A 12,921-nucleotide genomic window follows, 5' to 3' on the forward strand; every position below is an offset into this window, starting at 1 on the left:
GTGAGAATTCTGCAAGAATTCCAGGCGTTGCCAGATAATTTCTGACAAACGCATGTTGTTAATGATAATTTAGAGGATGCCAGGCCTTTTCTCTTTCTTCCTTTCCTTTTTTTTAAACTTTACATACATCTGCTCAAAATATCTAAATTCGGTGGCCAAGTATAGAAGCCGTTTCACAGAAATCTGGTGAAATAATGTCATTTTTAGCCTTCACTCTCAGCGATGGCCTCAAATGATTAGACATGCAATTCTGAACTTGATTTATGGAAGATGGAGGCCAATTCTCTGGCCCTGGGCCTGAACGCTGGGATGGCAGAAACCCATACTGGAAAATTTTAGTTTTCCAAGTAGATGAGGGTGATTAATGGAGAGGTTCTTCTCAAATTGGGCTCCTAAGAGTAAGCTGCTGTGCTCCCTGAAGCTGAAAATGGAATACAGGGACTGATTATTCCTAGCACCAAATGATTACAGACACTGGCTTGAATTTCACCATCATAATAGGTAATGCAAAACAATAAAAAACACCCAGACTTAATGAAAAGAACATACAAACTCTATACACTGAGAGCAGAGATGAGTTTGCCTAACTTAGGCCACTAATTCATGGAAAAATCCATTGAGAGCAATTTAAGTAAAAGGAAAATTAAGTTAAGTGGTTTTCATTTTTTGGTCTACAGAGAAATAAATCAATATTTTGCTCACTGACTTTAGAAATTAAGAACAGAGAGCAAAAATCTACAAAAACATAAAACCAAAATTAGTAAATTAAATACAAGCTAAAATCACAGTAAATAAGTAGATTTCAGTTACTAGATTATATCTTAAAAGCTCTTTAGAAGTACATCTTGATTTTATATTACTACCATTTGGGTTGAGTGTATGTGCGAAAATGGGCAGTACAAGACGAAGCCAGCACAAATGAAAAAGACAGCCGTGTAGCAACCACAAGTGCCCAAGAGATAAGGCATCAGATCAAGTTATTATGAGAACAAAGAGATGAAGACACATCAAGAAAGAGAAAGAGATAGGGAAATTGAACAGAAAGTGCAAAACAGACAGGTATATACACACAAAAAGAGAGACAGAAGAAGGAGAGCTAGAAAGACAAACATTTTCTTGTTTGTTTCACAAATATTTACTGAGGCAAAAACAGATCCAGAAAATGGGAGAAGCAGGCAGGAGAAGCTCCGTAGGTCTTTGACCTTGACCATGTAAACTCTTGCTGTTGACCGAAATTGTACAAAATTGTTTCCTTTGTTTTTTGGAGTGGGGGGCTACTAAGCACTAAAGCCCTGTGCCAGATACCAAGGGAGACAAAGGGAGGAATAAGATAGACTGACTCCCTACCCTCTAAGGACTTATTTAAAAGCTGAACTGGGCATATGAGTGAACTATATACTGGTTTCAACATTCTTTGAAATGATGAACTAGCCGGGAATTTAAAACAGACCTTTCCACAGTGGCAGGCAGGATTTCTGCTTTGACTTTTCAATTTAGATTATAAAGGTTTTACAGAATTATGGAGAAATACAGAACTTTCCTTTTGCACCTTCAGACGTCAGAGGCATAAATAACCAGGAGGGGAAATCTCTTTGGTATGCAAAGTTGCTTGGCGGCCTAATCTTTGTCCTTGGAGAAATCAGCCTTGCTTCATTACCTGGTATCTGGGAGATATTTGAAACCATTTCTTACTTTTTTTCTTTTTTAAATTCAATGCTATTTTTGGCTCAGTTGGGTCTTAGTGGGAAAGAACAATCAAAACAAAATTGTAACATCTTTCACTTCCCACTCCCCAAAAAACCAACTCCTGAAACAAACCTACTTTTTTGAAAAAAATAAACAAATAACTTCCATTTAGACCTACAACTAAAGCAGCCCTGCCCTTTAGAAATAGAAGGAGAGCCTGTTTTAAATTTGGGGGGGGGGGAGCTATACTCTAAAAAGATTAAAAGATAAAATTAATTTTGATAACACACTATGGGTATGTAAATACAAAATACTACATTGTATGCATGTAAAATACCACTTCAACATGTAACCAATATATAATTTATTGAGATATTTTGTATCATTTTTTCCTCCTAAGTTTTTAAAATCAGTGGATATTTTAGACTTGTAGCATATCTCAATTTGGACTAGCCACACTTCAAGTGCTCAATGGTCAGATGGTTACCCAACTGGATGGCAATGATCTGAAATGCAGCTTTTCTGTGGATTGTGTATCCATTCCAATTATTAGCTCCACCAAAACCCAACCAGATTACAGCAAAATCTAAAAGGCAATTTTTGCTTTCTAAGCTCCCTGAATACTGTGTTTTAATGGCCTTAAGGTGTTTACCTTTTAGGCATTAAGAAAGCAAGTTGAAGTGTGTGTGTGTATACGGACTGGAGAAAGTATGGCTTCCGTACTTAAGTAAAACAACCAGTTCACAAGAAGTTAAGAAGGAAAATTCTAGGTGGGAAATAATGGCTACAAAAGCCAGCCCTGCCCTGCACTCAGGTGAGGGAGACTTGTCTCAGTGTGTTCCCTGTATGCTAATGAATGAACCCCTCTATCAAGCATTTACTACTATAGAATTTAAGTTCTTTGCAGGCCCACATCATTACCTATCTCTGTCTCTCCAGCCCTTAGAGAAGTATCTGGCACACAGTTGGCACTCAATAAATGTGGGATAAACAAATAAATTAATTTAAATACATATAGTTTCCCATTTGCATCAGACATGTTTCAAGTGCTCCACTGCCACCTGTACTACTGGCTATTGTATGGGACAGCACAAATAGAGAACATCTCCATCATCACAGAAAGTTCTGTTTAGATAACAGCGGTCTAGAGCAATTGGCAGAAATACTATTTGACTGGTTAGGTGACAGTGGTCGCCAGAGACTATAAAACTCTTCTTTTTTCCTCCATGAGCAAGTAAGAATACTAGTGATATCAAATGACAAAGCAAAATAAAAAGCACAAATATTTTAACCCCTAAAAATTTCAAATGCAACAGCATTATGGTTTCCACTGGAAGAAGTTTCTTTCTGTTTCTGCCCGAGTTTCTGCCTCCCTCTTCTGGTTTTCTTATCATAAGAAAGAAACCAGCACGTTCCCCACAAGTGCCACAAGACTCTTATGCCCTAGCCAAAATATCTAATGAAGGCTTTCCCTTATTTTCTGAGATAATTTGGCAATTTCAAAAGAAACTTTAGTACAGAAGCTAAAGGGGGAAAGTAAATAAAAAATAAAAATCATGAAAAATTGTCAAGCTTATGTACAACATACAATTTTCTGAACCTAAGAATCCAAGGAAAAGCAGTGAATTACCTGAAGAAGAAACTGTCCATTCCCTTATCTGAAAATAGACTCCACTGGCTGAAGGGCTAGCATAATTCTGTAGGCACATTAGCTTTATCCCTTTCTTTTCAGCCAGGAGACCTCTGGGGTGCCATCTTGGTTCCTGGCATATAGTAGTTGACGCATCTAAATATCTTGTCTCCTTCCCCATTTAAGGATAACTCTTAAGAACACTTCATTTGACTTTAAACAAAACATTTCCCTGTTTCAAACATTGTAGCCCACTCAGTTTCACACTAAGATCTGAGAAACATACCTAATTACAATTGACTTAGAGAACAGATGACCCCCATCTTTAGCTCTAGTGAATGATCTGGTCCTGTGGTTCTCTTTTCTAGGTGAGGATCAGGATTTCTGAGGATCTTTCCCAAAGTTCAGATTCTTAAGTCCCCACTCCAGACTTCTGAATCAAATCTTTGACAACCAGGCCTGGGGATCTTTATTCTTAATAAGCATGCTAAGTGAAAATTCTGTACTCCATCTCCTTTAGGGATTGTTAATCTCTTTCCTCCTTACTTGCAGAGTCAACTCTGCCCCCCTCTGGACTATTAGGTTAAGGAGTTCTTCTGCCTCCACTCTGTCACTGTATAGTTTCACAATGAAACAGGATTGGAAGCCCAATATCCATATAGATGTAAGGGGGACAGGGATAAAAGGAGTTTTCATGTGAGTCAGAGGTTTCTATAACTCTACTGCTTTTCCAGAGAAATCAGTTTGGATCTTCTAACTCTATGGGATTCAAATGTCCCAAAACAAATAGCTCTCAGCCCGACATTAATGCAGATTCCAGCAAGAGGTCTTGCTATATTAATTAACAGTCAGTCTGTCAACTAGAAAGACCAATATTGAGAATGCAGAACTTGAAATAACCCAGGTTTGCTATTGAATATGAATGTATATCTCTGGTGCTTATCTTTTGATATTTTAAATAACAATCACTTACCCTTGACCTATTTTTTCAAATCTTGTGTATTTTTTCTTTGGGTCACCAACACTCACAATGCTTCCTGAGTATGGGGGTGGGGGGAGAGGAAGAAAGAAAGAGAGAGAGAGAAGATTTAAATTGGGTGGTTGACTTCCCTTTATTTAATACTAAAAATTACAATGCCACAGTCAATGACAAACAAAACATCAGAGCAATATTTTCATGTATTTTCTATAATTTTTATGGCTAATAATATGTTTTAAGTTAAAGTAACAAACAGTAATATATTAATTAAAATAGTAATAACCTGTGCTGTTTTATATTCAAAATTGATGATGTTTGAGAAACAAAAAGGACTGGACACAACTCAACATTTATAAAAAGTTCGCATAAAAGGATACTGTAGATCAGGAGATACAAACATCTAAGAACTTGCATGAACTATTTGATAAAATCACTATCTTCTCTGAATTGGAGAGAAATTGAGTGCTACACTATATTCAGTTCTGCTGGACAAATATCTCTTGAGCCATGACTATGTACCCAGTACTGCGCTAAGAGTGATGGGGTCTAATAAAGAACAAAGTTGACTCATAAAGCAACGAGACTCATGCTTTCTGAAATCCTACACCCCCAAACCCAGAACCCTCCCTGCACTCCACTTTTTAGTAATAACTTTACTGGAATATGACTTCCATACCATAAAAGCTCACTCATTTAAAGGGTGCAATTCATCGGTGCTCCCAAATGTATGAAGCAAACACTGACAAGAGTGAAGGGAGCTATTGACAGCAACACAATAATGGTGGGAGACTTTAATTAATAGCTTGCTTTCAATAATGGATTGAACAACCTTAGAGAAGATCGGCAAGGAAATGGAGGACACAAACACCACTATGGATCCATTAGAGCTAATACATTGATGGAACTCCTCACTCAGCAACTGAGGAATACACATTTCTTTCAAGTGTACATGGAACATTCTCCAGGATAGAGCACATGTTAGGCAGCAAAGCAAGCCTTAGCAAATTTTACGAGGTTGAAATCGTACACAATGCCTTTTCTAATCATAATGGATACAAACTAAAAATCAATAGCAGAAAGACAACGGGAAAATCCCAAGGTATTTAACTAAGACATGCGTGAAAGAAGATAGCTCAAGAGAAATTTAAAAATACTTTGAACTAAATGAAAATTAAATACAATCTATCAAATTACGTGGGGTGTAGCAAAAGCAGTGCCCAGTATTTTTTTTTAAAGGAAAAAATTAAGTGTACAATTCAATGGATTTTCATAACTTTTTTGAGTTACGAAAAATTATTTAATTTCACCATAATCTCATTTTAGGAGGTTTTGATCATCCCAGAAAGAAACCATGTACCTGTTCGCAGTCACTGTTCATCCATCCCTCCCCCTAGGCAACCACCAATCTACTTTGTGTTTCTATAGACTGTTCTAAACATTGGAGAATAAGGTGGTTTATAACCATGCAAGAAAAACATTAAATTTATCATGTTTGGCTATGGGAAACAAATATTGGGGTTTTTTTATTTCACAATACCAAATTCAGTACTCAGAGGATGAATACACCACTACCGCTCAAAACAAATCTAAAAGAAGTGCCATTGGCCCTTCAATGCAGGGCTTGAATGAATGCAGAAAAATTCTGGGCCATAACAGCATCATGGGAATACAGGTTTAGGTTCTCAAGTGGATTACCTTGAACAGAATCATTTATCTGGATGTCTCTGCCCCCCCCCTCCTTTTTTTTTTTTTTAAAGCAAACATATTGGTACCATTACCTTTGACTTATATCTAACTATCATGGCTCTATTCCAAAGAAGTGTAGTGTCAATAGGATAAGATTTACAGCATGAACTATTTAAGAGAAGGTCTCTACATTCTATCTCCTAATGTCTTCTCTTATTCATTCCCTCCTCTTCATGCCCAAGGCCAGTGCCATTGTTCAGGCCCTTAACACCTCTTTTCCAAACAATTGCACTAGTCCTTAGCTACCTCAACACTCAACCTTCTTTATCTTCCACAATGCTTTATGAATAGGGCCACCATATAGTTCACAAACCAAGACTTTCCTGGGTAAGCTGATATGTACAGTTGCCCTTCTTCAGAATGATTTCACTCTTCCTTACAATGCCTCAAAATTTCCTCCTTGCTACATAATCAAGTCCAAATTTCTTAGTCTGGCATAGAATGCTCTTTACTGTCTAGCACCAACCAATGCCTACCTAACAAGACTAATCTCATATAATTCCTCTACTCTCCATCCCTCCTACTTTAAATCCTAGTAATGCTATCACTATCGAAGGCTTAGGTCTTTGCAGATGCTCCCCCTTTTCCTTTTCTATCTAACCCACAAATTCCTATTTATTACTTAAACATTATCTCAAGTCATCCTAATTTTTTAATTCTTCTCTGATCCCTCTAATAAGATTCTCATGTTTCTTCTTGAGGGCAAAAACCTTGTCTTTTCTTCTCTATAACTTCAGTGTCTAGAACAATGGCTGTCACTGAATAGATATTTATTGACCAAATGAATGAGGACAAGAAAGTATATATTTGAGTGCTAAACTGTGTGCTATAAACAATACCTAGCATTCAGACCTACCAGTAGATGGTATACCTTGAAATAAAAATAAATGTTTCAGTCCTGGACTGTTTATCAAGCTGTTAGATTTGTTGGTGGTGGGGGTGGTGGTTTGTTTTTTCATAACACAAGTCCATGTTTCAGTGAAGTTAAATAAGACATACATGATATGTGAGTTGTTATAATGCTTTTTCTCTGCATTTCCAATCTCAGTCCACTGAACTACTGTCTATCCACTCAGTAGCCCAAATCACAAATCTGGGAGTCCGATCTGATTCATTCCTCTCATTCACTACCTCCATGCGGCTGTCCTCCAAGTTCTGAGCCTGCATCTGTTTACCTCCCAGAGACCTTGTCAATCTGTCCCTTCCTCATTCCTACTGTTCTAGTTGGGCCCTCATTGTTTTTGTCTGGGCTATTCTAACAGCCTCCTCACTGGACTCCCAACTGCTAGCCTCGTCACACTCCAATCTGGGCTCCACACTTCAATCTGGCAGGGTGCTCTAAGTGCAAATGCAATCATGTGATTCCCTGGTTCAGAAGTCCTCAAAGCTCCCCCTGATGCCTACAGGGTAAATTTCAAACTCCTTGGCAGGGAGTACAAGGCCCTTCATATCTGACTTTTGCTTCATTCTCCATCTCTTTTCCACCACTTCCCCACTCAGGCCTCATTGCTTTGACCATAACAAACTGCAGGTAATGGTGAGCTCTTGCTTGACAGGTAAGCTTCCTTTCTTAAGACTCTAATCCTTCTACCTACCACCAATGATATAATTAAGTGACATTGAATAAGTTAGCATTCCTGGGCATATGCCTTCCTACCATCTAAACTTGCTATTCTCCTGCCTGGAATGTCCTTCTTAAATTTTCAAGCTCCTATTCATGCTTCAGTTTAGCTTCGATGGCACCTCTTCTAGGAAGACTTCCCTGATTTTTTTTCAAATAAAATTAGTAATTCCCCTTTATTCTACTGTATCTCCTCTCTCTCTTTCTGTCTCTTTTGCCTTTGCACTTACAGTACTTCTCTATACTAAATACACCATATATCCATCTTTATATATTTGACATCCCCTTATAAACTATGTCTAAAGGACAAGAGTCAGATCTCACTCATTTGTGTATCCTTAGCACCTCCCCAAACAATGTTGTGTGAGAAATACATTAATTACTCAATTACTGTCTGTTGCATTGAACTCAAATGCAATTAGGCATTTCCTTTTGTGAATACCCCATATTTTAAGAAAGGGGTTGGAGAATGTATTTTACTTGAGTTACATCTACAGAATGCCACCTTAATTTAACAATTTCTGAATTGCCACTTCACCTTTCAAATCGTCTTACAGATTTCTACATCACTGAGAACTATCCTTATTCAAGTCAGCTGTTAATGGATAAAGGCCTGGACTTGCTTCTTTTTTTCTTTTCTTTCTTTCTTTCTTTATTTTACTTTATTTTTTTTTTGTAATGAAATGACAATTTGAAAGTCACTTGAAACCATCATTTTATTAAGGAGTTTATAGTCTTCTAAGAAAGTTATACTATTAAGTTGCTGAGCAAACTCTTTTCCATAGACTGAACAAAAGCAAATAAGCTTCAGCCCAAGCCACTTTCTGAATTATGACCAATTTCAATTGGCAGGGTTCAGTTAATGAGGTTTTATGGTAGTAAATTACTCAACCTTTATTTCCTTGGAATGCAGAGTTTAAAAAAAAAAAAAAAACAACTGGAAATAAATCCTTTCATGAGGATTTCCAAAAGACAGCCATTTTGATGAGCTCCTGCCTCTGGATTGAACTGCTGTTCAAATAAAATGGCGTCTCCACACCCACTACCCTTCACAGGAGAGTGTGTGCTGCCATCTACTGATGTGAGGCAAGTGCACAGGAGGTCTTGTTTATGATTCCCAATCACAAAACAAGCTTTTCAAGTGACCTCTTTCATCAGAGCCACTGTAATCGGTTTTTATAAATTACGCTAAGGAAAGGGAAGAAAAACCCCACTGTGACACGACAGGGGAAAACAGTGACAAAAATGAGCAACTCAAAATCAAAAGGATAAAAAAAAAAAAAAGCCGCACCAAGACAATTTTCCTACCAGGGCAATTTCTTAAATAAGAAGCCAACTATTAATTTGAAAGTATGAGGACTTAAGAAATGACTAAATAGTAGTATTTGAAAATAGGGTTCATGGTGTGGTTTCAGTGACAGAAAATCTTACCAGGGTATTTACCTACATATTAAGCTAAGTTGAACTCTGACCATTGAAAAGATTATTCCTTTAGCATACCGAGGAGGTTTGGATTCCTGAGAAAAAAGCAAAAAATAATTCTCTAAATTAATATTAGTCCATCTGAGGGGGAAATTAGAAGAGTTTTGAGTGGGGAACACTGGAGAAGGGGAGGGACAAGAAGAGGAGGTGATGGTGGGGCCCAAAATAAATTTCCTGCCTTGTACCATTTTGCTGACAGTGCCTTTTGGAAATTTTCTCTAAAATGTAGGGGTTTCTTTATTTTCCAACAGATTCAGACAGACCACAATGAACAAGCCAGACCCAGGCTATCTGTCTGTGTAAAACTGAAAGATGATCTGTTTATTTCAGCTATTAATGATCCCATAGTCTGGCCCCCACAATCAGCAACTGTGTAGAAGAGGAATAGTCTGGCGGCTCTGTGGTCTGGGCTGCCCACCTCACAGTAATTGGATCCCTGAGCCCAAAGATGGCTGCCCTCCCTCCTTCCCCATGCTTTTGGTGGGATCTGCTCTGGTATGGGCTATAGGCTCTTCCTTGAACTCTCTGGCTCCCAGCCTCCTCTCCTTTGCCTCTTAGCACAGGCTCATTGACTCCTTCCCTAAGCTCCAAAGGGGGCCTTGATTCTCTCAATCACTTCTGTATAAGGACAATGCATCTTAGCTCATTGCTGGTTTCAAACATTCTGTCCCACTGGGCGACCCCCACTTTTTTTATGTTGCAAAATATGGTGGCTCTCATTTGACAAAAATAATATGATTAAATGTGTACTACTATTTATTGTGTTAGGTGTCTTACATACTTTACCTTGTTTAGTCCTCACCAAATCCCTATCACATTGGTACTAGTACTACTTCCATTTTTCCAATGAAGAAACTGAAATTCAGAGGAGTTGACTGACTGGCCTAAGGACACACAGCTAGTCTGGGCCTATGACTCAGACTCCCTTATGATTCATTCCAAAGCCCGGTCAAGTGTACGATCTTACTAAGGCTTTACATTCATGTAATAAAATGGTAATTACCATTTACTGAGCACCTACTGTGTACGAGGGACTGTGGCTGTGGTTTTTATATGCCTGATTCTCATTTAATTATTATTATTATGCCATGACATTGGTACTATTGATATCTCCATATTTTTCTTTTTAGATGAGGAAAAAGAGGTCAAGGAAAGTTAAATCACTTGCCCAGAGGAGCACAAGAAAGGGGCTTGTCATTTCTGACTCCAATACTTGTCTTCTTAGTCACAGGTTGAGTTACATAAAATCCATCCTATAGGGGTATCTAGGTGGCTCAGTCATTAAGCATCTGCCTTCTTCTCAGGTCATAATCCCAGGGTCCTGGGATTGAGCCCTGTGTCAGTCTCCCTGAGCCTGCTTCTCCGTCTGCCTCTTGTTTCCCTCTTTCTTTCTGTGTGTCGAATAAATAAATAAATAAAATCTTTTTAAAAAAATCCATCCTATAGACAGAATCCTCAAATGCCATTATGATTCTTATCTCTGATGCTCAGAGGTGTGAAATAAATCATCTGAACTTATAGAGTGAGGCTGTGGCAGAGAGAGAAGGCACATAGGGGGTGCATGTCCACAGATGCAGCAGAAGTAGGAAAGACCCACTTTGCAGACTTTGCAGTAGAGCTCAGCCTGGACCCGCTTCATGAAAAGCATTCTACCATTTCTCTGTAGGTTCTCCCTGCCAAGATCTGGAAGCATGAAGTCAGATTGGCAGTTACAGGTGGCCTACAGACCAGAGAGAAAGTGAGTCTCCCAAAGCCCGAACAGTTTCAAGTTGAGAAGAAAACACCCAATCCTTCATTTATAAATGTAATCAAAGGCAGCTTACTCCTCTTCATCATGTTGCTCAGGGCAGGGCAGAATACACAAGCAATAAGAGTGACCATGGTTCAGGCACCATTACAGTCTGCAAGGAAAGCCACATTTTGGCACAAGAGAAGGCTCGTCTCTCTGTCAGTAAGTATAAGAAACCTAAAAATGCATCTGCATTCTCATAAATCAATTAAGATTTGAAACAAAGACCCATCATAGTCTTTTTTTTTAATGAAAGCAAAGCTGTCAGATTTTAAAAATCTAATAAAATCTCACAGGGTCATGTCTACATGTATGAAATAAAGAAAAGATTTGAGGTAACTGTCTGAATAATTGAATAGGAATTATTCAGAAAAGTCTTTCTTTTACCTTCCCTCTTCTATATATAGAGAGTTGGGATATGCAGAAGCAAAGTGGGTTAATAGAACTAGTGTAACCTTTGAAGGCAAACAGAGTTGAGTTCAAACTCGGGTTCTACCACTCATTTTAGTTTGGTAACCTGGTCTCTTTATTTTTTTGAGGCTTAATTTCAGCGATCTATCAAATGAGGATATTTAAATCTACCCCAAGATATTATGAAAATTAAACCTTACCATGTATGTAAAGTGGCCAGCACTGAGAAATCTCAATAGATGCAAATTATTACTACTGTTATTACAGCAAATAGTAGGTATTAGCACCAGAGGCATACTTAATCATGTATAGTAAAGTCAGATGGCTGAAGTCCCAGTGATTCTGGTTCTAAACGCTCACTGCCAGCCTTTGCCTTTCCAAATACATCTAGCTCAGAATGTCTCAACCTCAACACTACTGACATTCGGGGCTGAATAATTCTTTGTCACAGAAGGGAAAGGAGCAGCATGTCTTTAGCAATGTAGAGATTTTCGAAACATACCTAGCCTCTATCCACTACAGGCCAGTAGCCTTCCCTGTGCTGTGACTATAAACATGTCTCTGGATATTGCCAAGTATTTCCTGGAGGGGCAAGATGGCCCCACAAGCACTTATGCAGAGTTTCCCTGAGGTATCCAGTGGGAACCACTCTCTTCCTTCCCTGAGATGAGATGGAAATTTGCATGAAACCAGACAGCTTCCTTTTCTCTAATTGTATTACATTATTGAATCTTATTATCCAAATAAAATTGTAAGTTTCCTGATGGCAGGAAATTGTTTTTCTATGGTTTCCTCCAAAGCTTCTTACATAGAAAAGACAAGCAGGGACTCAGTCAAGGTACATGTTTTTTTGCTCACTCTTTCATTCATTCACTCAAAAAGCATCTGTTAAATACCTTTATGTACCAAGCACCTTTTTTTAAAGAGCTGGACATTCAGGGAAAGGAGACACAGTCCTCTCCCATTTGAGTTGGGGTTCGAAGGATGAAGAGGAGTTAGTAAGACTGAGGGCACTGATTGTAAATAACCAGAAATGTGTTAGATGCTTCTGGATCATGAGTTTAATGACTGTTTCACAGACCTTTGGCTCTTCTCAGCAGACAATGTCTTTTTCTTAAATCTCCTCAATCCAGAAAGCTAACTGAAAGAGGATTGTTTTGTGAAACTGGAGTGTGTATGCACAAGTGTGTACGCAATCATGACACCATGGGAGGGAGTTTGGGAGCATTTGCTGGCCCTGTTCCCCTTTTCCACATAGAAATGCTCCTAAGTTAAGGGAAAAGACTATATTACTATGGCTGCTGGTTTTGATTGACTGCAATGAGCCCTGAGCTTGCCTTATCTATTGTGATGGATCATTTGGGAGACCTCGGGGGATGATCAAAAGATATGTCATCAGATTATTTTATTCTTTTCGGGAGCATCATTTTAAAGTAAAACACTGTTTAATTCATCATGTCAAGTTTTCACCTTAATTGATTTTATCAAGCGAAAATATTTAGTTTCTGTCAAATTTGGAGCATGGGGGAAGGAGTGATTTGGAATACAGAGCAAGTTCAAACTTTTACATCTTTTGA

General features: G+C 38.3%; 1 protein-coding gene across 11 annotated transcripts in view; it reads right to left on the minus strand.

The window, feature by feature from the left end:
* The window catches only part of PAK3 (p21 (RAC1) activated kinase 3), a 247,993-nt gene that overhangs the window by 42,164 nt on the left and 192,908 nt on the right, over positions 1–12,921 (minus strand). For all 11 annotated transcript variants that reach the window (XM_082717310.1, XM_082717317.1, XM_082717315.1 and 8 more), the window contains one exon: positions 4,290–4,353. In XM_082717310.1, the coding sequence (XP_082573436.1) occupies positions 4,290–4,353 (64 nt within the window). The remainder of the gene's footprint in view (positions 1–4,289; positions 4,354–12,921) is intronic.

The sequence above is a fragment of the Mustela nivalis genome (genome assembly GCF_964662115.1).
Source record: "Mustela nivalis genome assembly, chromosome: X".
NCBI lineage: Eukaryota > Metazoa > Chordata > Mammalia > Carnivora > Mustelidae > Mustela > Mustela nivalis.